The sequence below is a fragment of the Abramis brama genome (genome assembly GCF_963993115.1).
Source record: "Abramis brama genome assembly, chromosome: 4".
Taxonomy (NCBI): Eukaryota; Metazoa; Chordata; class Actinopteri; order Cypriniformes; family Leuciscidae; genus Abramis; species Abramis brama.
In genome coordinates this window covers 49,506,221-49,530,133 of record NC_139966.1, presented here as the reverse complement: position 1 = coordinate 49,530,133, position 23,913 = coordinate 49,506,221, and the positions used below count along the sequence as shown (strand labels likewise).

Here is a 23,913-nt window from a genome sequence, read left to right as displayed (position 1 = left end):
TCTTTTTTTCCTCAGTAGTTTCAATTTTGATATTTTAGGTCAAACCGTTCTTGTCTGTCAGTCATATAATGCAGGTCTGCGGTCACTGTCTCAGAACAGCATGCACAAGTCCAAATTAAAACAATTCCCCACCATCCAAATTAAACAATTCCCCATCGTAAGTACACTTTGATGGCCTAAGACACGAAACGAGCGGTTTGTGTGAGAAAACGAACCGTATTTATATAGTTTTTGCCTCTTGAACAAAGCCGCGTCCAACTGATCTGACGGCGCGGGCGGGTATATACACTGATGTCGCCTTGGCTAATGAACTGCAATAGCGAAGGCGACATCTAGTGTTTCTATATCTATATCCGCCCGCGTGCGGGTATAGAAACACTAGCACTAGATGTCGCCTTCGCTATTGCTATTGCTATTGTTTAATTTGGATGGTGGGGAATTGTTTTAATTTGGACTTGTGCATGCTCTTTGAGACAGTGACCATAGACCTGCATTATATGACTGACAGACAAGAACGGTTTGACCTAAAAATATCAAAATTGAAACTACTGCGGAAAAAAAGACACCTACATCTTGGATGCCCTTGAGGTAAGCTAAAACATACCAAAATTTAATTTCAAAGTGAACTATCCCTTTAACATATTTACAGTTGACAGTATTATGTTAATAAATAAATATTTCACTAAACAGTGGGAGTTTTGCACTAAGAGAGGCCTTATGAGGCATTTAACTGTTCAGGAGGGAGATGGCCTGTGGGAAGAAGCTGTTCCTAAGCCTAGATTTTCTAGTTCCTAGATCGTTCTGAATCGCCAGCCGGACGGCAACAGTGCAAAGAGGTTATGGCCAGCATGAGTGGAGTCTGTGGGTCCTGGAGGGTGGGACATAATCATTTCAGCAGTCGGGACTGTCCATTGTAGTCTTCTGATGGCTTCTGATTTGGTAGCTGAACTAAACCAGACAACTACTGAAGTGCATAGAACAGACGGCTGAATAAAACTGGCTAAACAGCTCCTGTGGAAAGATGAACTTCCTCAGCTGGCGAAGCATTTTTCTCAATGGAGTCTATCTGGAACTCCCACTTCAGGTCCTGAAGAGATGGTAGAGCCCAGGAACCATGAGGCCAAAGTGCTGTTCATGATGGTAAAGGAGGGGAGTGCTGGGATGTTCCTAATGAAGTCCAATATTATCTCCACTGTTTTGAGCATGTTCAGGTCAAGGTTGTTGTGACTTACCAGACAACCAGCTGTTCAACATCTCTTTTGTATGCACATTCATCACCATCCTGGATGAGGCTGATGACTGTGGTGCCGTCTGCAAACTTCAGGAGCTTAACAGAGGGATCAGTAGAGCTGAAGTCATTTGTGTAGAGGGAGAAGAGTAGTGAGAAGAACACACATACTTGGGGAGTGCCAGTGTGCTGATTGTGCAAGTGTTGGATGTGAATTTTCCCAGCCTCACTAGCTGCTGCCTGTCTGTCAGGAAGTTGGTGATCAACTGACAGATGGAGGTCGGCACAGAGAGCCGAGTTATTGGGGGGTGTGCATTGTCTAATGTCCAGCTGTTTGTCTCTCATAAAAGTTATAGGTAAAAGTTGACTGAAGACAGGACAAACAAACAATAAATGACAAACAATCAATAAAAACAAACACTGAGGAACTCCAAAACAAGGCAGCCATCTGTGGCACCATCTTCAAGTTCAGCTCATACTAATTTAAGGAAATCCATTCCTTCTTGACTCTAACATTGACTCACACCTAAATATAACACTAACCCTTAATCATCACACAAACAAGGTCACAGAGATGAAGCTGTGATTTACTCATCTTACCCCTCTGAATTCAGTGATGAGTCTGATGATCACAACAAATCAAGCACTATGACATTTACTCACCCCTCTGAGTGAAAACACTGTGTCTATTAGTGGGTCTGTGATGAAGCTCCTCATAAACGGCCTCAGTCGTCGTCTTGTGTCTCCTCTTAGAGAGAGCTGTGAGTGTAGACAGACAAACCTGCAGTCAGTTCACAACACATGACTGATCACACACTGAATAAGACACAATATGACAGTCTCTGGATCTCTCCTACCTCTCCTCATCACTCTGTTCTGCTGAATCAGTATAAGCAGTGGCACTAAGAGCAGTAAGAGCAAAACTCCCAGTACAAGCACAAGCACAGAGAGAGACACTGGAGGAGTTTGTGGAGGAGTGACTGATGTTGAGCGCACTGTCTGAGAAACTGGAGGAGAAGCTGATGTTGTTGTGGCAGGAGTAGTGGACACTGACAAATCTGGCAAAACAGACACAAACACATTGGAAAAAGCCAATACACAAATATTATTACCACTTAAACAATTTAAAAATGACTAATATTGCTCAGTGTTTTGCTGTGACCTGCACAGGTGAGTCCAGCGTGCTCTTTGTGGGAGCAGTCAGTGTGGTTCTTCAGGGAGAGAGGACAGTCCCACAGGTGAATCTCATTCCCTCTGCACTCGACTCTGTTCAGCCACACAACACCTTCACCAGCACCAAAGACTGAATTCCCATCAGCCCTCAGTGCTGCTCCACAACCCAGCTGCCTGCAGACCACCTGAGCATCGCTGATGTCCCACAGATCAGCACAGACTGAACCCCACACAGCGTTATGATACACCTCCAGCCTCCCAGAGCACCGGCCCAAATCTCCACTCAGTCTGAGAGGAACATGATCTAAATCACAGACAAGTGGATACATTATTGGCCAACAGAGTTTTGTCAAGACAGAAACACCTACAGGTATGTCTGTGGAGTGATATTAAATTATCTTGGTTCCCCAGAACTAAATAACATACAGTACATACAACACATATGGCTGTTATGATTTTTATGTTCTTCTAAATCAAATTAACTTACCTGAACACTGTCTCTGATGTGGAGATGTGGAGCATGACAAATAGCTTCTAGGGGACTCATGACTCTCCTGTTCTGTAATCACAAGTAAATTCAATATTATATAGAGACATTTTGTTTATATACTCAATAATGTTAACTGATTATTGTTGATGGAAACTACAATGGAAATCAGTCTTACCAGAGCAGGTGATTTGGGCCACTTCATCTTCACCACAGTCATTCTGTCCCCAGGGTAAAGATGGACACTGCCACAAATTGGAATCATGTGGTCGACATTTCACTTCATCCAGCCAGTTACGAGCTGATTCCAGTCTTGGGATAGAATCGGAAAAAGCACCAGATCTTCCACAGTTCAGCTCTTGACAGATCAGACTCGCTGTGTCTCTGTCCATCTGGTTTACACACACATTACCCCAGGATCCATTGTAGAAAACCTCCACATTCCCTTCACAGCCCTCAGTTAACCTGATCTTTTTAAACTCTAGATGGCAACATGAACACAACCTCTGATTTCATCCAGCCCTACAGTATTCATTTCAACCACAAACACATTCAGGTAACATTACATATATACAGAGGTTGGACAATGAAACTGAAACACTGGCCAATAAAGTGTTGGAGGTTTAATGCCTATATATGCCTATATGTTTATATATCTGGTGGCCAATCTTCACTGATTTTACATTCCATCAGCAAGAGGAGAATGTGAGAAGGTTGAATTAGCAGAGCAACAGCACAGCTTGTAGGAGCCATAAGGCTATTAATAATGTTACTTAATGCCATGGCTGTATGTAACTATGGTCTGTACTTCCCCCTGTGGTAAAGGGAAAGAATTGCACCCCTTTTGGGGACTTCCTGAAGGTAGCCATCTTAAACAGGAAGTGATGTGGCAAGGGAGACAGTTTTTTTACCTACATTATACCACACTGCTTGTTTTGGAATCAAGAGTTTTGTTTTCAAGTTTTCACCTTTTTGTTACAATAAATTTCAAGTCTCTTTAAACCAGGTGTAGCGTTACACATACTTTCCCTCACGGAAGTGGCTTAAGAAGGAAAGGAAGCCATTACACAGCTGTACATAAAATATTGCAATCCACACAACATAATGGGAGACATATCAGAGTTCAAAAGAGGACAAATTGTTGGTGCACATCTCGCTGGCTCATCTGTGATTAGAAAAACAAGTCTTTGTGGTATATTGAGAGCTATGGTATCCAGGGTAATGTCAGCATACCACCACGTAGGACGAACAGCATCCAACAGGATTAACTGTTGACACATGAGGAAGCTACTATGAGGATATCCAGGTACTAACCTGGATTGTAACTAAACAAGTAATAAAAACTCGGTGAGTGTTTTAGCGCAATTTTCTCACCTCATGGGATCACAACACTAAGAGATAGTAAATCTTTTCCGTTTTTTTTTTTTTTTTTTTTTTTTTTTTGTGCGTTCCCGAGATTAGACCTTCCTTAACATAATGCCGAAAACCCGAAGTCTCTAGGTGGTCTTGTTGAGGAGTAGATAGAAGTGCAAGATTGGTGCGCACAGACAGAACAGAAATCATGAGTTAACAATCGCAATTTTGTCTGTTGGAAAATTGCGCTAAAAACTTAAAACCACAGCTGCCCAACTCACTGCAGAATTAAATCCCCACCTCAACTCTCCTGTTTCCACCAAAACTGTTCGTCGGGAGTTCCACATGGAACACATGGTCAGGCTGCTATAGCCAAACCTTTGGTCACTCGTGACAATGCCAGATGTCGGTTTAATTGGATTGTGGACAATGCGAAACATGTATTGTGAATTCACTGTCCACCTTCACTGTCTTTCCCACAACCATGGGAGTTACAGTGTGGAGAAGCCCTAAAGAGGCTTAACACCCGGACTGTTGCGTTCCCAGAGTAAAGCACAGGGGTGGATCAGTGATGGTTTGGGCTGCAATAACATGGCATTCCCTACTGTGCTTGATGGGCACATCACTGCCAAAGATAACCGAACCATTCTGGAGGACCATGTGCACCTAATGGTTCAAGCATTGTACCTTGAAGCACATTGTGTCATGTATCAGCATAATAATGCTACCTACACACACAGCAAGACTTGTGACAGAATGAATTGATGAACATGAAAGTAAAGTTGATAATGGCCTGAACAATCACCAGATCTAAATATTTTTGAGCCACATTTTGAAGGAGTTTCAAAAAACCCTTTCCTCCACCAGCATCACATAGTGTCCTGGCCACTGTTCTGGATGTGGAATGGCTCAAAATCCCTCTGGCCTCTATGAACGACTTATATCTGTCATTCCCAAGACGAATTGATGCTGCAAAAGGAGTCCCTACACCATCCCTACACCATACTAATTGTGGTCTCAAACCACAGTTTCAGTTTCACTGTAGAACCCCTGTATGTAAAATTGAAAAATATCCAGAAGATATTTTAGATTTTAAATATTACTGAATAACAATTTTTCACAACACTGAAATGTTTACCTGAGCACACAACTCCTACATCCTCCTTGTGTCGACAGTCATGTTTCCCCCAGCCTGGAGAAGAGCAGTTCCACAGGGACGTCTCATTCCCCTCACACTCCACCTCATCCAGCCATATGGGTCCAGAACCAGGACCAAACCAGGCTGGTACCTGCTGGTTACTGAGGGCCACTCCACACTGCAGCTGTCTGCACACCACATGGGCATCTTTAATATCCCAGGAGTCATCACACACTGTCCCCCATGAGCCACTGTGAAAAACCTCCAGCCTCCCTGCACAGTCTCCCCCAGAACCCACCAGCCTGATGGACCCATGACCTGATATTCAGAGAGAGAAAAACACATTATTGATCACTAACAACTGAAGAATCTGCCCAGATGTTGTTGTTCTCACCAAGGCAGGTGATTGACAGCTGTTGTGTGGAGCTGCAGTTGAGAGTTTGTGGAGAGCTGCAGTTCCCCAGATGAGCTTCACTCCCAGAGCACTGGAAGCCCGTCACACACTCATGACTGTGTTCAGGACTGGATGAAGAGGAGCCGGAGAAGTTCAGCACAGAGCCACAGCCCAGCTGTCTGCAGACCACAGAGGATTCAGTGAGACTCCAGGAGTCCAGCAGAACTCTCCTCCAGACCTGATGGATGGAAACTTCCAGCTCCCCCACACACTGTCTCTCTCCAGACAACCGCACCAGACCATCATGAACAGCCAGAGAGGAACCTGAGGAGAAGATCTCATGTTTTACTAAAATAAGAATTGTGTTATTATAACATGGTGAAAAAGAGCATAATGCTCTCAGTGTCAAATAAGTTTACCAGAGCAAATGACTCCAACATCTCGTCTATGAGAACATTCAGCTCGACTCCATGAAGAGACGAAACATTCTGAGAGTTTTGTTTCATTCCCGTCACAATCAAACACATCAGCCCAGATTTCACCACTTCCCTCTCCAAACCAGTCTGATCCCACAACAGACACAGCAATCCCACAATTCAGCTGTCTACAGAGGACACTGGCAGCTCTCATATCCCAGCATGCATCACACACTGAGCCCCATTTACTGAGGAACCGAAGCTCCACTCTTCCAGAACAAGAGTCTGAACCATTCATCAGTTTAGCATCTGTGTAACCTGAATAAAGAACATAGAAGTTAAAATAAAGCAAATGCAGCTGACAGAGAATATATACTGTTTTAAATACAAACAAAGAGACACTGAATATTTATAATTTACCAGAACAGATCAGGCCCACATTATAGTCACTGGTAAAGTTGTGTTTGTGTAATGATGAAATTGAGCAAAATGAAATCTGAGACTCATTTCCTCTGCACTGAATCTCTTGTGTCCACATCTGAGCGTCTCCTTTGCCAAAAGCATCTTCTCCCAGCACCTGTACAGGAGCCCCACAGTCCAGCTCTCTACACACAACCTCTGCATCCTGCTGGTCAAAGGCAGTGTCACACACTGAAACCCACGACTGATCATCAAGTATCTCTAACCTCCCAGAGCACAGGTGAGATCCATTAACGAGTCTGGAAGCTTGATGACCTGTTGTTAATATTACAGGAATGACAGTGCACAGTAGACAAAAACAAATACTTGATAGTTAAATACAATAAACATACAAACAGTTTTTCAAGCAAACTATTTTTTATGTCACAACAAATTAATGGGCAATCAGTTAAATTATTCACCTGAACAGATGACACCGGCATCATAACTATGAGTACAGGCATGTACGCCCCATCCTCCTGACCCACAGTTCTTCAGTGTTGACTCTGATCCAGCACAAAATGTACCACCCATCCAGATTGGTCCTGATCCTTGTCCAAAATGAGCATCACCCAGAGCATCTACAGGTTCTCCACAGTCCAGCTCTCTACACACCACTGCAGCATCAGCCATATCCCAGCCATCACCACACACTGTTCCCCACTGACCTCTGTGATGAACCTCCACTCTACCAGCACAGCGACTGTTGCCACCAACCAGCCTCACATTCTTTTTATCTAAGTGACAGAAAAATACAGATAGAGACTGTGATTGCATCTCTGTAAGCACACTAGTTCGTGCATCAGTATATTGTGTACACAAATTCGGCACTGGTAAAGCACACTGGCTCACTACACATTTGGACACTAATTTTTCAATTCCCGGTGATATGAGGTGCTTGTGTCATAAAACGTCACCACAGGTATTTATTAACAACACACACACCATCTTTCTGACATTTTTATGCTGTTTAAAATATGTTATGAAATATACTTTGATTGTTGTTATATATATCTGAAACATTTTAGCCAAATTTTAATTACAAATATTTACTACACTGTTCACTACCTATCTACTGATGTTTATACTGACATATAATTAAATAACGATTTGTCTTTTCAAATTTTCTATCGCATGTCATGATGATATTGTGTTGATATTGTGTTGGTTTGTGCGATTTGTTTTGCACTTAACAGAATTTCCATTAAGGGGAACGTAGTGAGCATCTAGTTTTTGGAGTGCATTGTGGGATTTTTAGGGAGCGAACATTCCAGTGAACTTGAAGGATTTTGTGATTGAGACAGATCTTAAAATGGCTGGCTCCTTGGTCAGAGTTCTGACTGTGAAATATGAAGCTGACTGAGATGCACCCTATTAGTAAAAGGTATGATATTATTATATTCTTTTAACTCACCAGCACAGATCAGCCCCTGGTAATTATCATGTGAACAGCTGTTTTTGAGTAAGGATGTTGGACAGAGGTGAATCTGAGACTCATTTCCTCTGCACTGAATCTCTTGTGTCCACATCTGAGCGTCTCCTTTGCCAAAAGCATCTTCTCCCAGCACCTGTACAGGAGCCCCACAGTCCAGCTCTCTACACACAACCTCTGCATCCTGCTGGTCAAAGGCAGCGTCACACACTGAAACCCACGACTGATCATCAAGTATCTCTAACCTCCCAGAGCAACTCGAGTTTCCAATAAGCCTGACACCTGAAGTAGCAAGAGATAAGAAACGTTTCAATTTTGTTTATCTAAAAGTGTGTAATTCTTGTCATTATTGTTCTACCATAAAGCACCACTTATTAATGTGAAAGGAGTAAAATAGTCAAATTACTCAATCTCTCATGTCAATCCATATCATCTGACTTTCTTTTTTATGGAACATAAAAGGGGAATTTTACAGAATATCCTGGTACTCTTTTCAATATAATCAAAGTAAAATAAGAAAAGAAAAACATTGTGTGCTCTACAGAACAAAGTAATAGAGGTTTGAAAAGACACAAAGTAAATGATGACTGATTTTTTCATTTTTGGTTGAACTTTCACTTTAAGGCAGTTGAATTATCAGTGATGTAAAAACTAGGGATGCACCAATACCATTTTTTTCAGAATCGATCCGATCCGATACCAAAAATTCTGAGTATCAACTATCAACCGATACCGATCCGATACCAGCGTAGTTTTTTTTTTAATCAAGTAGAATTTCTATAACTCTGTGTTGAATTGATAATCACTATTTTGTGTGTTAAACACAATCTACTTAATACAGACAACTTCATTATAAAAAAAAAAAAAAAAAAAAAAAATATATATATATATATATATATATATATATATATATATATATATATATATATATATATATATATATATGATCATATAATCTGACATAAATGCTATATTATAAACTAGATTAGTGGATAATTCAGCAGTAAAATTTAGTCTAGAAAAATCACGAGTGCACAATAATTGTATAAAATCTTAACATTTTGTATGTTTAGTGGGGAACGAATTAGAGACAATAAGTGTAACACTAAATCTGGTTAAAACTTTACACATTGCTCTTTGTGTTGTTGTAAAGTACATTCATGAAAAACAAGATAACAAAAACAAAAAATATCAATTATTTTATATAGCCTACTATAAAATTGAGACATTTTTTTAAATGTATAGCACAGCTGTTTAATGAGGTAGCAACATAGATAGGACAGAACAAGAACGGCTATTAATAATCTTTCATTGCGTCACTGTATTATGATATGAAAGGCTCCAATACAGTGCGGCACAACGCGCTTATGCGCATCCCGAGCGCAGAACGATGCGGTTGAAGCAACATGGGTCACTCACAACGCGCCGTCGGGTCCGCATTGAAAAGTTTAAAGCACAAAGAAAATACATATTGATGCGTAGTGTATTATATATAGTATCAATCTATGCAATAGTTTGTTCAGCATTTTCTTTTAACAGTTTTAAATTTCAGTTACTGTGCGCGTGAAGAACAAATAGTGCTGACTTTACTCCAGTGTTGTGACCCAACAGACACCACCCGGTAGAAAGTAACATGATTAAGGTACAGCAATAAAGTCCAGCAAGATAAAGTTGTTTTATGCGAAACCATAGACCTTTATCTACAGATCACGTATAATAATAGTAACATTGAATCATCTTGGAGAGAGTTTCATCTTGTTAACTGTCGTAACCGAACGCGACGCGCTGTTTGAATGCTGAATGAAGAATGATTGACAGCCGCAGCTGAGGGAAACGTTTACGTGAGCTTGAATTTAACAACAGAAATATTAATTTCTATCTCACATTATACTATAGGCTAATGGCTTCAGAACACTTATAATATTGTGCATGAAAACGTATGGTGCTTTATAATGTTTGTGTGCCTTTTGTGGGGCTTAACAATAACACTGAATGGTATACGCACAATATCGAATTTGGATCGGCCTCGTCTGACCGATACCCGATCCGGCAAAAATGCCACTATCGGAGCCGATACCGATACTGTATCAGATCGGTGCATCCCTAAAAACAGGGCAGGGTTTGGAGCAGTTTACCTGAGCAGATTACTCCTGCATCTTTAGTATGATCACAGTCATATAAACCCCAATTTACTGTTCCACAGTTCTTCAGTGTAGATTCTGATCCTGAACAAAACTTGCGATTTGTCCAGATTGGTCCGGATCCTGGTCCAAAATGAGCATCACCTAGAGCATCTACAGGTTCTCCACAGTCCAGCTGTCTACACACCACTGCAGCTTCAGCCATATCCCAGAAAAAATCACACACTGTTCCCCACTGACCTCTATGAAGAACCTCCACTCTACCAGCACAGCGACTGTGACCATCAACCAGCCTTAATCTCAAATTGTCTATAAAATAAATAAAGAGGGAGTAAAGACATATGGAAAAAAGGAAAGAATGAGAAAAAAGTATCACAATAAGAGAAAAAACTATGATAATATTTACTAATAGCCTATTTGTAGATTTTGGGAACATTACATTTGATTCCAGTTTATTTAAAAAAGGCTCAAACCTGCACACACCAGTCCAACATCATTTTCATGAGAACAGTTGTTTTCATGTGATGGTGATGTTGAACAGAGGTGAATCTGAGACTCATTTCCTCTGCACTGAATCTCTTGTGTCCACATCTGAGCGTCTCCTTTGCCAAAAGCATCTTCTCCCAGCACCTGTACAGAAGCCCCACAGTCCAGCTCTCTACACACAACCTCTGCATCCTGCTGGTCAAAGGCAGCGTCACACACTGAATCCCACGACTGATCATCAAGTATCTCTAACCTCCCAGAGCAGCGAGAACCGCCAACCAGCCGGACTTCTGAAAGAAAAACACAGGAAAAAACAAAATTTTAAGTTAAAGAACTTCAATAATGAGTCAGTCATATAATTCATATGCCAATCAACGAGAAATCATATTTTCCTTTATCTTCTAAAATAAAAGATATTTATTATGAAAACATATTATACATGTCAGTAAAACTTTTTCCCAGAGGACTTGAAAGTAACCTACAAAAACAGCTCATATACAAAACAGTGTATAGTTATTGTTACTGTAAAAATCTAAATGCATTACATGACCGCCCACATTTCAACATTTTCATGTCAACAATGTCTATGAATGAATCCTATCATGGAATTACATTAGAATGTAGAGTTAGAAACAAGCTTCTAAATTTTATTTTTAACGAGTTCTCTGATTATTACAGTCTGACCTTAACAGTTTTGCTGTCAAAAAGAAGCTGGAAAATGGTCCAAAAAATTGAAATTATGACTGCTTTTGGTGCAATTGTTTTGTACATTAAGACAGGATTTTTAGCTTTAGCTTACCTGAACAAATGACTTGAGCGCTCTTATCAAGACACACATCAAGATCAGTTGGTTGTAAGAATCCACATTTCTTAAGTGTAGACTCTGTTCCAGTACACATTGCATTTTTCATCCAAAACGGTTTTGATCCCAGTCCAAAATGAGCATCTACAGGTTCTCCACAGTCCAGCTCTCTACACACCACTGCAGCATCAGCCAAATCCCAACCAGCTCCACACACTGTTCCCCACTGACCTCTATGAAGAACCTCCACTGTACCAGCACAGCGACTGCTGCCATTTACCAGTCTCACATTTCTTATGTCTATGAATGTAAGAGAAAAGGCTATTGTAAATTGAAATTGTTATAATAAAATGAAATGAAATGTGCTTTGTTGTACTTTGAACTGTTACCAGTACACAGCAAACCAATGTTGTGCTCATGTGAACAGTTGTTTTGATCTAACGGTGATGTTGGACAGAGGTGAATCTGAGACTCATTTCCTCTGCAGTGAATCTCTTGTGTCCACATCTGAGCGTCTCCTTTGCCAAAAGCATCTTCTCCCAGCACCTGTACAGGAGCCCCACAGTCCAGCTCTCTACACACAACCTCTGCATCCTGCTGGTCAAAGGCAGCGTCACACACTGAAACCCACGACTGATCATCAAGTATCTCTAACCTCCCAGAGCAGCGAGAACCAACCAGCCGGACTTCTGAATAAGACAACACAGATCAACAAAAGCATGGCTTATTTATGGGGCTTCAAGATAATGATTTGTACATCAAAGCCATTTTATTTTTAGTCTTATAATGAATAAAGTAAAAACACAAAAGAAAACCACAACAAATATAAATATAAAATGTATTTATTATTAAGGTCAAAACTTCTTTAAAAATTAGAAGCCAATCTGGAAGCGCATATGAATTTCAATAAATACTTTACCTGAGCAAATGACTCCAGCATCTCTACTATGATCACAGTTAAGTTTACCCCATCCTAATGACCCACAGTTCTTCAGTGTTGACTCTGATCCAGTACACATGACATAACTCATCCAGATTGGTCCTGATCCTGGTCCAAAATGAGCATCACTCAGAGCATCTACAGGTTCTCCACAGTCCAGCTCTCTACACACCACTGCAGCATCAGCCAAATCCCAGAAATCATCACACACTGTTCCCCACTGACCTCTATGAAGAACCTCCACTCTACCAGCACAGCGACTGTGACCACCAACCAGCCGCACATTCACACTGTCTAAATATTAAGCAGTAACAATGAGAGATGAAAGATGAAGGGATGAGAGTAGAGTTCAATTTACAGCATTACAAAGTGGGTCAACTGGGAAAATGGGACACATACGTCTGAGTATTTAAAATTAATATTCAGAGTTCAATACAAGTTTAGCTCAATCAACATCAACGTGTGTTGATTAACAAAAACATAATTATGCTGACTCCCTTTTATTAAAAAAAAAATTGTGTTTAAAGACGTGTGAAGCTTATAATTTTATAAAAGCACTTAAATCAATTATCCTAAAATACATTATTGTTTCAGCTGTAAATAGTTAAAAAAAACATTTACTGGGTTTATACTATTATGTTGTCATGGGAACAGTTTAAAACTGGAAATAACTTTGCACAGAAAAGGTTAGTAACATTTTTTTTCCACACTATAATCATGTTAACACATATTTGTTTAAGTCTTGTTTCTATTTTATTGAGACAGCAAGTATTTTAAAGTTTACAGAAAACCTATTTTTTTAAAGGGGGGACAAGTAGAAATGTATTATTTAGGTAAAAAATTATACCACTAATGATGTTGATTGAGCTTAAACTATATTAAACCTGGTGTATTCTTTTAATATAATTTTTTCCCTCATATAGTTCTTCTGAAGCTGAGGTCTTGCATTGTTTAAGACACTAACATTGTAACCCTATAAAAGGCCTTTAGGTTTTGTTTTTGTTTGTCATGATTACAACTTCTTGACATAACATTATACAGCATTTATCCTGCTGGATTATGAATGAGTAATTCCTTTTCTTTTTTATTAAAATGTTCATGGGACTTGCTTAAACATGTCTGTCACTAATATTTCCAAATCAATGTTTATCAAATCAGAACTCCAAATGTGTGATCAATTTTACAGCCACCCAACTCGAGGGACAGAGACGCCTGCATGGTTATAGAATAATGTTTGACACATGGCGATTAAATCATTTTCAACCAGAGAAAAGGTGATCAATGTATGATTTTTTATATAACAGAAGATTGAGACAACATTTACAATGTTGATATCATATGAAAAATTGAATTAATCAAAACACAACAAGACAAAAAAAAAAAAAAACTACAATAATGACCTCTTAGGGTTTCAATTAATAAATATTAATATTATTTTGATAACGATATATTATATTGAATAAAAAAGAAGACACTCATGTAAAACTTATTTGTAGCTCTTTATAAATTGGAGAGACATGAGAGAAAGATAAAGAGATAAACTGCCTGTTAAACACAGGAGAACATTCAATATATAGTGACAATGCGATTAACACGGGCATCTGAAAAAACACATTACAGTATAGTTTAATTTTAAGATCTTAACATTTATTTATTTAAAAAAATAATAATAATAATAATAATAATTTCATGTCTACTTACCAGCTGTGATGAGTATTATAACTGAAGACAGTAAAATGAGTGTCAGGCATCTCTCCATCGCTCTCTGCATGATTAATTCAACATCCAGTACAAGCTTCTCCGCACTGATGATACAGAAGTACAGGCGTCCTCTCTCAGCCCCCTTAATGAGAGAGAAAGAGGTTCAAAACCCTCCAATCACACTCGCTGTTACCTTATTAGACAGAACAGAGGAAATCATCAAACAACTTCATTGACAAATCAGACCAGGCTTTTATGACTTTCTCCATATATATCTAACAGTCAGTGCTGATGAACTCCTCCTCCCCACCCATCAAGAGGGGATGCAGAAACACACACACACACACACACACGGCTTACAGGAGACAGGAAACTCTCCAGTTTATTTACAGCATCAAAGCCCAACACCTGCAGAGAAGAGATAAAAGCACTGATTACTAACTCTGAACACTTTCTATTAGATATGTTAGTATGACATTAACAAGTAACAAAAAGGCCATTAATCCTTGTGTTATGTTGCAGGTCAATTTGACCTGTTTAGATTTTCTAGTTGTTGGAAATACTGGTTAACCTATGGTTTTTTTCTTGATATTTTGTGACTTTTTCTCATTTATCATCATGAACATGCATGCAAAGTTTCAACATGCTGGTGTTTTTTGACATATACAAACAAAATTACTGTTACTTTCATGATGTTCGCGGGTCAATTTGACCCGCATATTTTAACGCTCTAGGCAACTGTACGGACCCAAAATAATAACATTTCTTGGTTATATTTTGTTATTTTATTTTTTTACTACCTTATGAAGCTAAAAAATTAGGGTTTCCACACTTATTTCAATACAGAAAAATATTTTGTCAGCCACAGATGGTAAAAATTACCTATCATTTATTTTTTCAAGCTACCTGAAATAATATTAAATCTTTTTTTTATATATATATATATATATTTTGTGACTTTTTCACATTTATCATCATGAACATGCATGCAAAGTTTCAACATGTTGGTGTTTTTTTTTTTTGACATATACAAACAAAATTACTATTACGTTTGTGATTTGTGAATAGGCAGCTATTCAAAAGCAACTGTACAGACACAAAATAAAAACATTTATTTTATGTATGTCAGGGCATCAACTCCAGTTCTAAAGTGTAAGTGTATCTAAAAGTGCTCTAATCCAAACCAAACACACTTGAAAAAGCTAAATCATGGTGTTCAGAATTAATTTACAAATGAAAATCTTTGACAGACACAGATAGTAAATAAGCTCTCATTTATATATTCAAGATATCTGAAATATTTTGAGACTTCGACATAGACAGCAGGAAAAATGAGTTCAGATTAATTGATTAATTGTTCAGTTATGATGTTCTAAGCAAAAAAAAAAAAATTGTATATGCAAATATATATAAATATAAATATAATGTATATTCTAATTTTGTCAAAACAAAACAGTTTTAAAAAATGGTTACAAAACATTTTCACTAAATCATATCTTCAGATAAGATTTAGCTTTAAAGAGAAGTAGTTTAAGGGTCTTTTCTGCCTTTCATTAGTTTAATAAAGGCTTACTTGTGCACTGTGCTCTTGGTAAACATTTACATTTTTAACCCTTGTGTTATGTTGGAATTCTGTGCACTCCCCTTATGGTTCGGGTCAAATTGACCCTAATTGGATTCAATACAATTCCTCAAAAATCACACTATGAAAAACAACAAAGATTCAGGTACAAACTGTAAACTTTTAATATCAACATTTGTCAAATATTCCAAAAAAATATATATCTGAAGATAAATTACAGGTGATTTGGGCCACTTCATCTTCACCACAGTCATTCTGTCCCCAGGGTGAAGATGGACACTGCCACAGATTTGAATCATGTGGTCGACATTTCACTTTATCTAGCCAGTTACGAGCTGATTCCAGTCTTGATGTAGAATCAGACAAAACACCAGATCTTCCACAGTTCAGCTCTTGACAGATCAGACTCACTGTGTCTGGTTCCATCTGGTTCCAGCACACATTACCCCAGGATCCATTGTAGAAAACCTCCACACTCCCTTCACAGCCCTCAGTTAACTTGATCTCTTTAAACTCTAGATAGAAAAGGATGTGCATTAAAAATATTGGAATTTAGGTTGTGCTAAACCTAAAATATCACCAAAATAACTGGTTAAGGCTAATGCATGCTGCTATCACTGGTAGCATCTGAAAAATATACTTAATTATATTTGTATACATGCTACCAGTGCTTATGATTATGATACCAGTGATTATGAATCTCTCCTCCTTGAACTGCCACCTTAATGTGGTGGATGGGTTTGAGTACCCGAATGACCCTAGGAGCTATGTTGTCTGGGGCTATATGCCCCTGGTAGGGTCTCCCAAGGCAAACAGGTCCTAGGCGACGGGTCAGACTTAGAGTGGTTTAAAAAACCCTTTATGAGTAATATTAAATCGAGGACCGTGATGTCGCCTGGTATGGCGCAGCCGGGGCCCCACCCTGGAGCCAGGCCGGGGGTTGGGGCTCGTATGCGAGCGCCTGGTGGCCGGGCCTCCCCCACGGGGGTCCGGCCGGGCTCAGCCCGAAGGAGCGACGTGGGGCCGCCTTCCCGTGGGCTCACCACCTACAGGAGGGACCGTAAGGGGCCGGTGCTGAGAGGACCGGGTGAACGAGAGTGTCGTTTCCCTGCGCCTACGGGTCGGGGATAGGTCTCTCACTGTCGTTTCTGCCTACGGGCCAAACGGCAGCGCAGAGTACTCGGCCTTCTTGGAGTCTTTGGGAGGGGTGCTGGGAAGTGCTCCGACTGGGGACTCCATCGTTTTACTGGGGGACTTCAACGCCCACGTGGGCAACGACAGTGACACCTGGAGGGGCGTGATTGGGAGGAACGGCCCCCCTGATCTGAAGCCGAGCGGTGTTCAGTTATTGGACTTATGTGCTAGTTACAGCTTGTCCATAACGAACACCATGTTCAAGCATAAGGGTGTCCATCAGTGCACGTGGCACCAGGACACCCTAGGCCGTAGGTCGATGATCGACTTGATGTGGTCGTTTCATCTGACCTACGGCCGTATGTCTTGGACACTTGGGAGAAGAGAGGGGCGGAGCTGTCAACTGATCACCACCTGGCGCCTCAGGAGAGGGAAGCAGTGCCCTACCAACGCTGTCTATAGTGGAGGTGGGCAGCTGTTGACCTCAACTGGGGATGTCGTTGGACGGTGTAAGGAATACTTTGAGGATCTCCTCAATCCCGCCGTCACGTCTTCCATTGAGGAAGCAGAGGCTGAGGACTCAGAGGTGGACTCGTCCATCACCCGGGCTGAAGTCACCGAGGTAGTCAAGAAACTCCTCGGTGGCAAGGCACCGGGGGTGGATGAGATCTGCCCTGAGTACCTCAAGTCTCTGGATGTTGTGGGGCTGTCTTGGCTGACACGCCTCTGCAGCATCGCGTGGCGGTCGGGGACAGTGCCTCTGGACTGGCAGACCGGGGTGGTGGTCCCTCTTTTTAAGAAGGGGGACCGGAGGGTGTTCCAACTACAGGGGGGGTCACACTTCTCAGCCTCCCTGGGAAAGTCTATGCCAGGGTACTGGAGAGGAGAATATGGCCGATAGTAGAACCTCGGATTCAGGAGGAACAGTGCGGTTTTCGTCCAGGCCGTGGAACACTGGATCAGCTCTATACCCTCTACAGGGTGCTGGAGGGTTCATGGGAGTTTGCCCAACCAATCCACATTTGCTTTGTGGATTTGGAGATGGCATTCGACTGTGTCCCTCGCGGCGGCCTGTGGAGGGTGCTCCAGGAGTACGAGGTCCGGGGTCCTTTGCTAAGGGCTCTCCGGTCCCTGTACGACCGAAGCAGGAGCTTGGTTCGCTTTGCCGGCAGTAAGTCAGACTTCTTCCCGGTGCATGTTGGACTCCGGCAGGGCTACCCTTTGTCGCCGGTTCTGTTCATAATTTTTATGGACAGAATTTCTAGGCGCAGCCAGGGGCCGGAGGGTGTCAGGTTTGGGGACAACACGATTTCGTCTCTGCTCTTTGCGGATGATGTTGTCGTGTTGGCTCCATCAGACCAGGACCTTCAGCGTTCACTGGGACAGTTTGCAGCCGAGTGTGAAGCGGCTGGGATGAGAATCAGCACCACCAAATCCGAGGCCATGGTCCTCAGTCGGAAAAGGGTGGCTTGCCCACTTCAGGTTGGTGGAGAGTTCCTGCCTCAAGTGGAGGAGTTTAAGTATCTTGGGGTTTTGTTCATGAGTGAGGGAAGGATGGAACGAGCGATTGACAGACGGATCGGTGCAGCTTCTGCAGTAATGCGGTCCCTGTACCGGTCTGTCGTGGTGAAGAAAGAGCTGAGCCGCAAGGCGAAGCTCTTGATTTACCGGTCAATCTACATTCCTACTCTCACCTATGGTCATGAGCTGTGGGTCATGACCGAAAGGACAAGATCCCGGATACAGGCAGCCGAAATGAGCTTTCTCCGCAGGGTGGCTGGGCGATCCCTTAGAGATAGGGTGAGAAGCTTGGTCACTCGGGAGGAGCTCAGAGTAGAGCCGCTGCTCCTCCACATCGAGAGGGGTCAGCTGTGGTGGCTCGGGCATCTGTTCCGGATGCCTCCTGGACGCCTTCCCGGGAAGGAAGGGACTATGTCTCCCGGCTGGCCTGGGAACGCCTCAATGTCCCCCTGGAAGAGCTAGAGGAAGTGTCTAGGGCAGGGCTATTCAATTGGCGGCCCGCAGGCCAAATGCAGCCCGCCAATCATCTCCATGCGGCCCGACGGCACCAACCTCCCTCCTCCTCTTTTCCTGACGGTGTGGCTAATTCAGTTTGATACTCGCTCCGATTGACCTGAGAAACGTTTTACGTGCGAATATTTCAGCAGTTATTATATGTGTCCCGAATTTATGTCGACTGAACCAGCGATAGGCTACCAATCATTCGTGAATGAATCATTCTTTTGGTTCGATTCTAAACGCGCTTGCATAACGGTCTAAAACTATTCGGATTTATTCGGACCGCTCCGTCACTGAATCATCTGAAGCGGTTTCTCGTTCAGTACAGTATAACAACAAATAGCGATGTTTTCAGTTGTTTCACTAGTTTCAACACGGCCCAGCACGAGTTGCGTTTACTCCCGGTCCCGGACACTATATTGAACAGCGTTGCGACAACCAGTGGGAAGCGTTTGAGTTCGACAGAAACCTCTCAAACCACAAATCACACGATGATTTAATTAATATTAAATCGGATGAAACAGCTTCAACATTTCCAACAAGACTGATGAGGAAAGCAGGAGAAACATTGTGGCATGAACGAAATTAGAAGACTTTAAATCCCCTAATCACCCTTACAAACATTTACCATGAATGTACTGTAGTAATTTACCATGGTTGGGCAGAAATATGCAATATTTATATTAAATACTATGTAGTAATAAATAAATATAGTAAATATATATACTATAATATTATATAGTATAATAGTAAATATAGTGATTTATATTGCATTAGTTTTATTAGGTGGGTAGAGGAATATATAATTAAAGCTTTAAAGAAATTATGTCAGTTTCTTTGTAAAGGTGCGTATAGTTTTTAACTTTTTTTTTAGGCATTTTTTATACAGTGGGAGCGAGTAGCCTGTGGTTAACAAGTCTCACTGTCAGAATATTTTCATTTAAGCATAACAATTATAAATAAAATAATTATTATTTCTCACCAACAGCTATAAGTTTGTATAAATAATTTATTTGTTCCAAGGAAAGTAGTTGTACACAGCTGTACATTATCAAGTTTTTTATTTATTATGGTTTTATATATTTGTATACTGTTGGGTACCACATTTCCAAGTAAATACCACACTTTTTTAGGGTTACTTTAACTTATTTATTGAAACTGTTATGTTTCAATAAATAAGCTAAACCCCCAAACCAACCCACCGGCCCACCTCAACTTTTCGATTTGATAATGCGGCCCTTGAATGAAACTAATTGAATAGCCCTGGTCTAGGGAGAGGGAAGTCAGGGCATCTCTGCTTAGACTGCTGCCCCCGCGACCCGGCCCCGGATAAGCGGAAGAAGATGGTATGGTATGGTATATTATGAATCTTATGTACTACTTGATTCTGCTTGGTCAATACAAAAATATTTAAAAAGTAGAGGCATCCATGGCAGCGCTGTCTATCAGACCATCATACAGTAAGATGGTCTTTGTTGTAAAATAAGAGCCATCGACTCCTGATTATCCTGGTGTTTATTTTGCAAAAATTATCAGCTGCTTATTATTCCTTTAAACATTTGAAATTATATATTTAAAAATCAATCACATTACTTTACTGATTACCTGAGCACACGACTCCTACATCCTGCTTGTATTGACAGTCATGTTTCCCCCAGCCTGGAGAAGAGCAGTTCCACAGGGATGTCTCATTCCCCTCACACTCAACCTCATCCAGCCATATGGGTCCAGAACCAGGACCAAACCAGGCTGGTACCTGCTGGTTACTGAGGGCCACTCCACACTGCAGCTGTCTGCACACCACATGGGCATCTTTAATATCCCAGGAGTCATCACATACTGTCCCCCATGAGCCGCTGTGAAAAACCTCCAGCCTCCCTGCACAGTCTCCCTCAGAACCCACCAGCCTGATGGACCCCCGACCTGATATTCAGAGAGAGAAAAACACATTATTGATCACTAACAACTGAAGAATCTGCCCAGATATTGTTGTTCTCACCAAGGCAGGTGATTGACAGCTGTTGTGTGGAGCTGCAGTTGAGAGTTTGTGGAGAGCTGCAGTTCCCCAGATGAGCTTCACTCCCAGAGCACTGGAAGCCCGTCACACACTCACGACTGTGTTCAGGACAGGATGAAGAGGAGCCGGAGAAGTTCAGCACAGAGCCACAGCCCAGCTGTCTGCAGACCACAGAGGATTCAGTGAGACTCCAGGAGTCCAGAAGAACTCTCCTCTAGACCTGATGGATGGAAACTTCCAGCTCCCCCACACACTCTCTCTCCAGACAACCGCACCAGACCGTCATGAACAGCCAGAGAGGAACCTGAAATATGTGGCATTTTATTAACATATTGCAGTTTGGATAATATGCTTTACAATAATAATACATTTTACACAATAATAAATTCAGAAATTAAGGGCATTAATCATTCAGTCTGAAATGAACATGTGAAATACAAGGAAATGAAATATTTTATTTATACTATAAAGTCTTTCAACAGCATGAAATCAATAATTCTTCCAGTTATATGGACTCACCAGAGCAGACGACTCCAACATCTCGTCTATGAGAACATTCAGCTCGACTCCATGAAGAGACGGAACATTCTGAGAGTTTTGTTTCATTCCCGTCACAATCAAACACATCAGCCCAGATTTCACCACTTCCCACTCCAAACCAGTCTGATCCCACAACAGACACAGCAATCCCACAATTCAGTTGCCTACAGAGGACACTGGCAGCTCTCATATCCCAGCATGTATCACACACTGTGCCCCATTTACTGAAGTACTGACGCTCAGCTCGACCAGAACAGAAGTCAGGACCGTTGACCAGTCTGAGGTCGGTGTAACCTGGACAAAGAACACAGAGTTTACTGAAACTGATCAAACAAAGAAGAAACCAATCAAATAATTACATTTTAGTTAACAATTTGATTTCTCTATTGAAAGGCTAAACATTGACATTTTACCAGAACATATCAGTCCTACGTCATTGTCATGGGTGCAGTTTATATTATGTGAGGTTGATGATGGACAGCGTCGAATCTGAGACTCATTTCCTCTGCACTGAATCTCTTGTGTCCACATCTGAGCGTCTCCTTTTCCAAAAGCATCTTCTCCCAGCACCTGTACAGGAGCCCCACAGTCCAACTCTCTACACACAACCTCTGCATCCTGCTGGTCAAAGGCATCGTCACACACTGAACCCCAGCCGCCTACAAGCATCTCCACTCTCCCAGAACACAGGTGAGACCCGTCCACAAGTCTTGACCTTCCGTAGTTTATTGTTTCTGAATATATTTACACAACAGGGAAGATCATCTTTCAGAACGATTATGATATGGACATAAAACAATAGTCCTTTCATTAATAATAGATTTTATAAATAGATCAAATTAAGTTAAGACAATAAAATATATTCATCAATTAGCTGCTTGTGATTTGCTCTGACAACAAATTACATTCAGTTATTTTAAATTGCTTATAAGATGTTTATCAATGAAAGTCTGATCAGTGATGCATTAACAGTGTGATGTATGGAGCCGCTCACCTGAGCATCTGACTCCAGCATCTTCACCATGACCACAGTTACTAACACCCCATCCTCTTGATCTACAGTTATTCAGTGTTGACTCTGATCCACTACATAACACAGCATCCATCCAGATTGGTCCTGATCCTGGTCCAAAGTAAGCAAACCCCGCAGCCTCTAGAGCCTCTCCACATCCTATCTCTCTACACACCACTTTAGCATCAGTCTTATCCCAGCCATCATCACACACTGTTCCCCACTGACCATCATGATGAACCTCCACTCTACCAGCACAGGGACTGTTGCCACCAACTAACCTCACAGTCTCAAAATCTGTACATGAAAGAGAGAAAGGGATCCAATCAAAGTAAAAAAAAAACATAAGATGCAAAAACTTGGTAAATAGAAATATATATAAATATTTTGAACTGGACAACTAAAGCTGGGCATGAGTGTATAACAAATTGGTTGCCTGTAAAAGCTCAAATAATTTAAAACATGTAAATGATAACTAATGATCTAGTGTCACGATCTTATGTTTCTGAAGTTTCTAGATATTACAAAGGCTTCTATTCATTTTCTAGTGGTCTAATGCCATCATAGACAAACTGCTTAAATTTTTTATTTTGTATCTTTACAGCCTATTTTGCACTTACCAGATGTGGTTATAGTGACTATAGAGGAGAGTAAAACGAGTGTCAGAAATCCCTCCATTTCTTCTGCTCGTCACACTGTTTGTTTGACTCTGTTTCTCATCTGCTCCCTCAAACACACTGAAGAAACTGGCTCCTGTCAGTCCCCTAAAGAGAGAGAGACTCTCACAGCTGCCAATGACACTCACTGTTACCTTATTAGACACAACAGAGGAAATCATCAAACACAATCACTGACAAATCAGAGGAGGCATTTCTGATTTACACCATATATATCGAGAGAACATCTGCGCTGATGAGCGGGACTCCTCCTCCATCATAAAAACACACTTTATGTGTGAAGATAGAATCATATCTTTCATAAGTCAGGATGGTGATAAAGTCCCACTAGAGATTGATAGAGAATCACTGTAGGTTATATTCAGCATTAAAGCCTGTATCTGCACACACAACATACAAGACTGATGACTGACTGCTCACTTACTGAAGCTTTATTTTACACACAAAAATACTTGATCTTTGCTTTAAATATAAAAAATTATAAGTTCTTTTTTGGGGGTGACAAATGTGCATAATATTAAGTTTAATACACTGGTCTCATATTTTAACAAAGAGCACAATAAACAGCAAGTTAAAAAATATATAAAATGAATTGAGCTGTTCTGTGTACAACAAACAGAGGCTTATTAAGACAATATTTGTAAATAAACATTGGTTTCTGATCCAAAGGTTCAATGGCCAATGGCAAGAGTCTTGACCTTGTGGAAATAATTTGTTCAGAAATTGATCATTTCTCTTTTTACAGCTACAAATCTTCTTTTTTTTTATAGCAAATTTCACTG

General features: G+C 41.0%; 1 protein-coding gene across 1 annotated transcript in view; it reads right to left on the bottom strand.

Moving 5' to 3' along the window:
• The window catches only part of LOC311082226 (scavenger receptor cysteine-rich type 1 protein M130-like), a gene marked incomplete at its 5' end in the record, with an annotated part of 25,415 nt that extends 2,283 nt beyond the window's left edge, over positions 1–23,132 (bottom strand). Inside the window, 21 exons of the mRNA XM_084112960.1 lie at positions 1,892–1,987; positions 2,086–2,286; positions 2,391–2,705; positions 2,889–2,960; positions 3,067–3,369; positions 5,380–5,697; positions 5,774–6,097; positions 6,193–6,507; positions 6,610–6,924; positions 10,216–10,530; positions 11,507–11,809; positions 12,429–12,623; positions 14,151–14,292; positions 14,511–14,558; positions 16,144–16,247; positions 20,491–20,808; positions 20,885–21,059; positions 21,422–21,565; positions 21,654–21,736; positions 22,437–22,751; positions 23,075–23,132. Of these exons, the coding sequence (XP_083969086.1) occupies positions 1,892–1,987; positions 2,086–2,286; positions 2,391–2,705; positions 2,889–2,960; positions 3,067–3,369; positions 5,380–5,697; positions 5,774–6,097; positions 6,193–6,507; positions 6,610–6,924; positions 10,216–10,530; positions 11,507–11,809; positions 12,429–12,623; positions 14,151–14,292; positions 14,511–14,558; positions 16,144–16,247; positions 20,491–20,808; positions 20,885–21,059; positions 21,422–21,565; positions 21,654–21,736; positions 22,437–22,751; positions 23,075–23,132 (4,459 nt within the window). The remainder of the gene's footprint in view (positions 1–1,891; positions 1,988–2,085; positions 2,287–2,390; positions 2,706–2,888; positions 2,961–3,066; positions 3,370–5,379; positions 5,698–5,773; positions 6,098–6,192; positions 6,508–6,609; positions 6,925–10,215; positions 10,531–11,506; positions 11,810–12,428; positions 12,624–14,150; positions 14,293–14,510; positions 14,559–16,143; positions 16,248–20,490; positions 20,809–20,884; positions 21,060–21,421; positions 21,566–21,653; positions 21,737–22,436; positions 22,752–23,074) is intronic.
• Between the last annotated feature and the right edge of the window lie 781 nt (positions 23,133–23,913).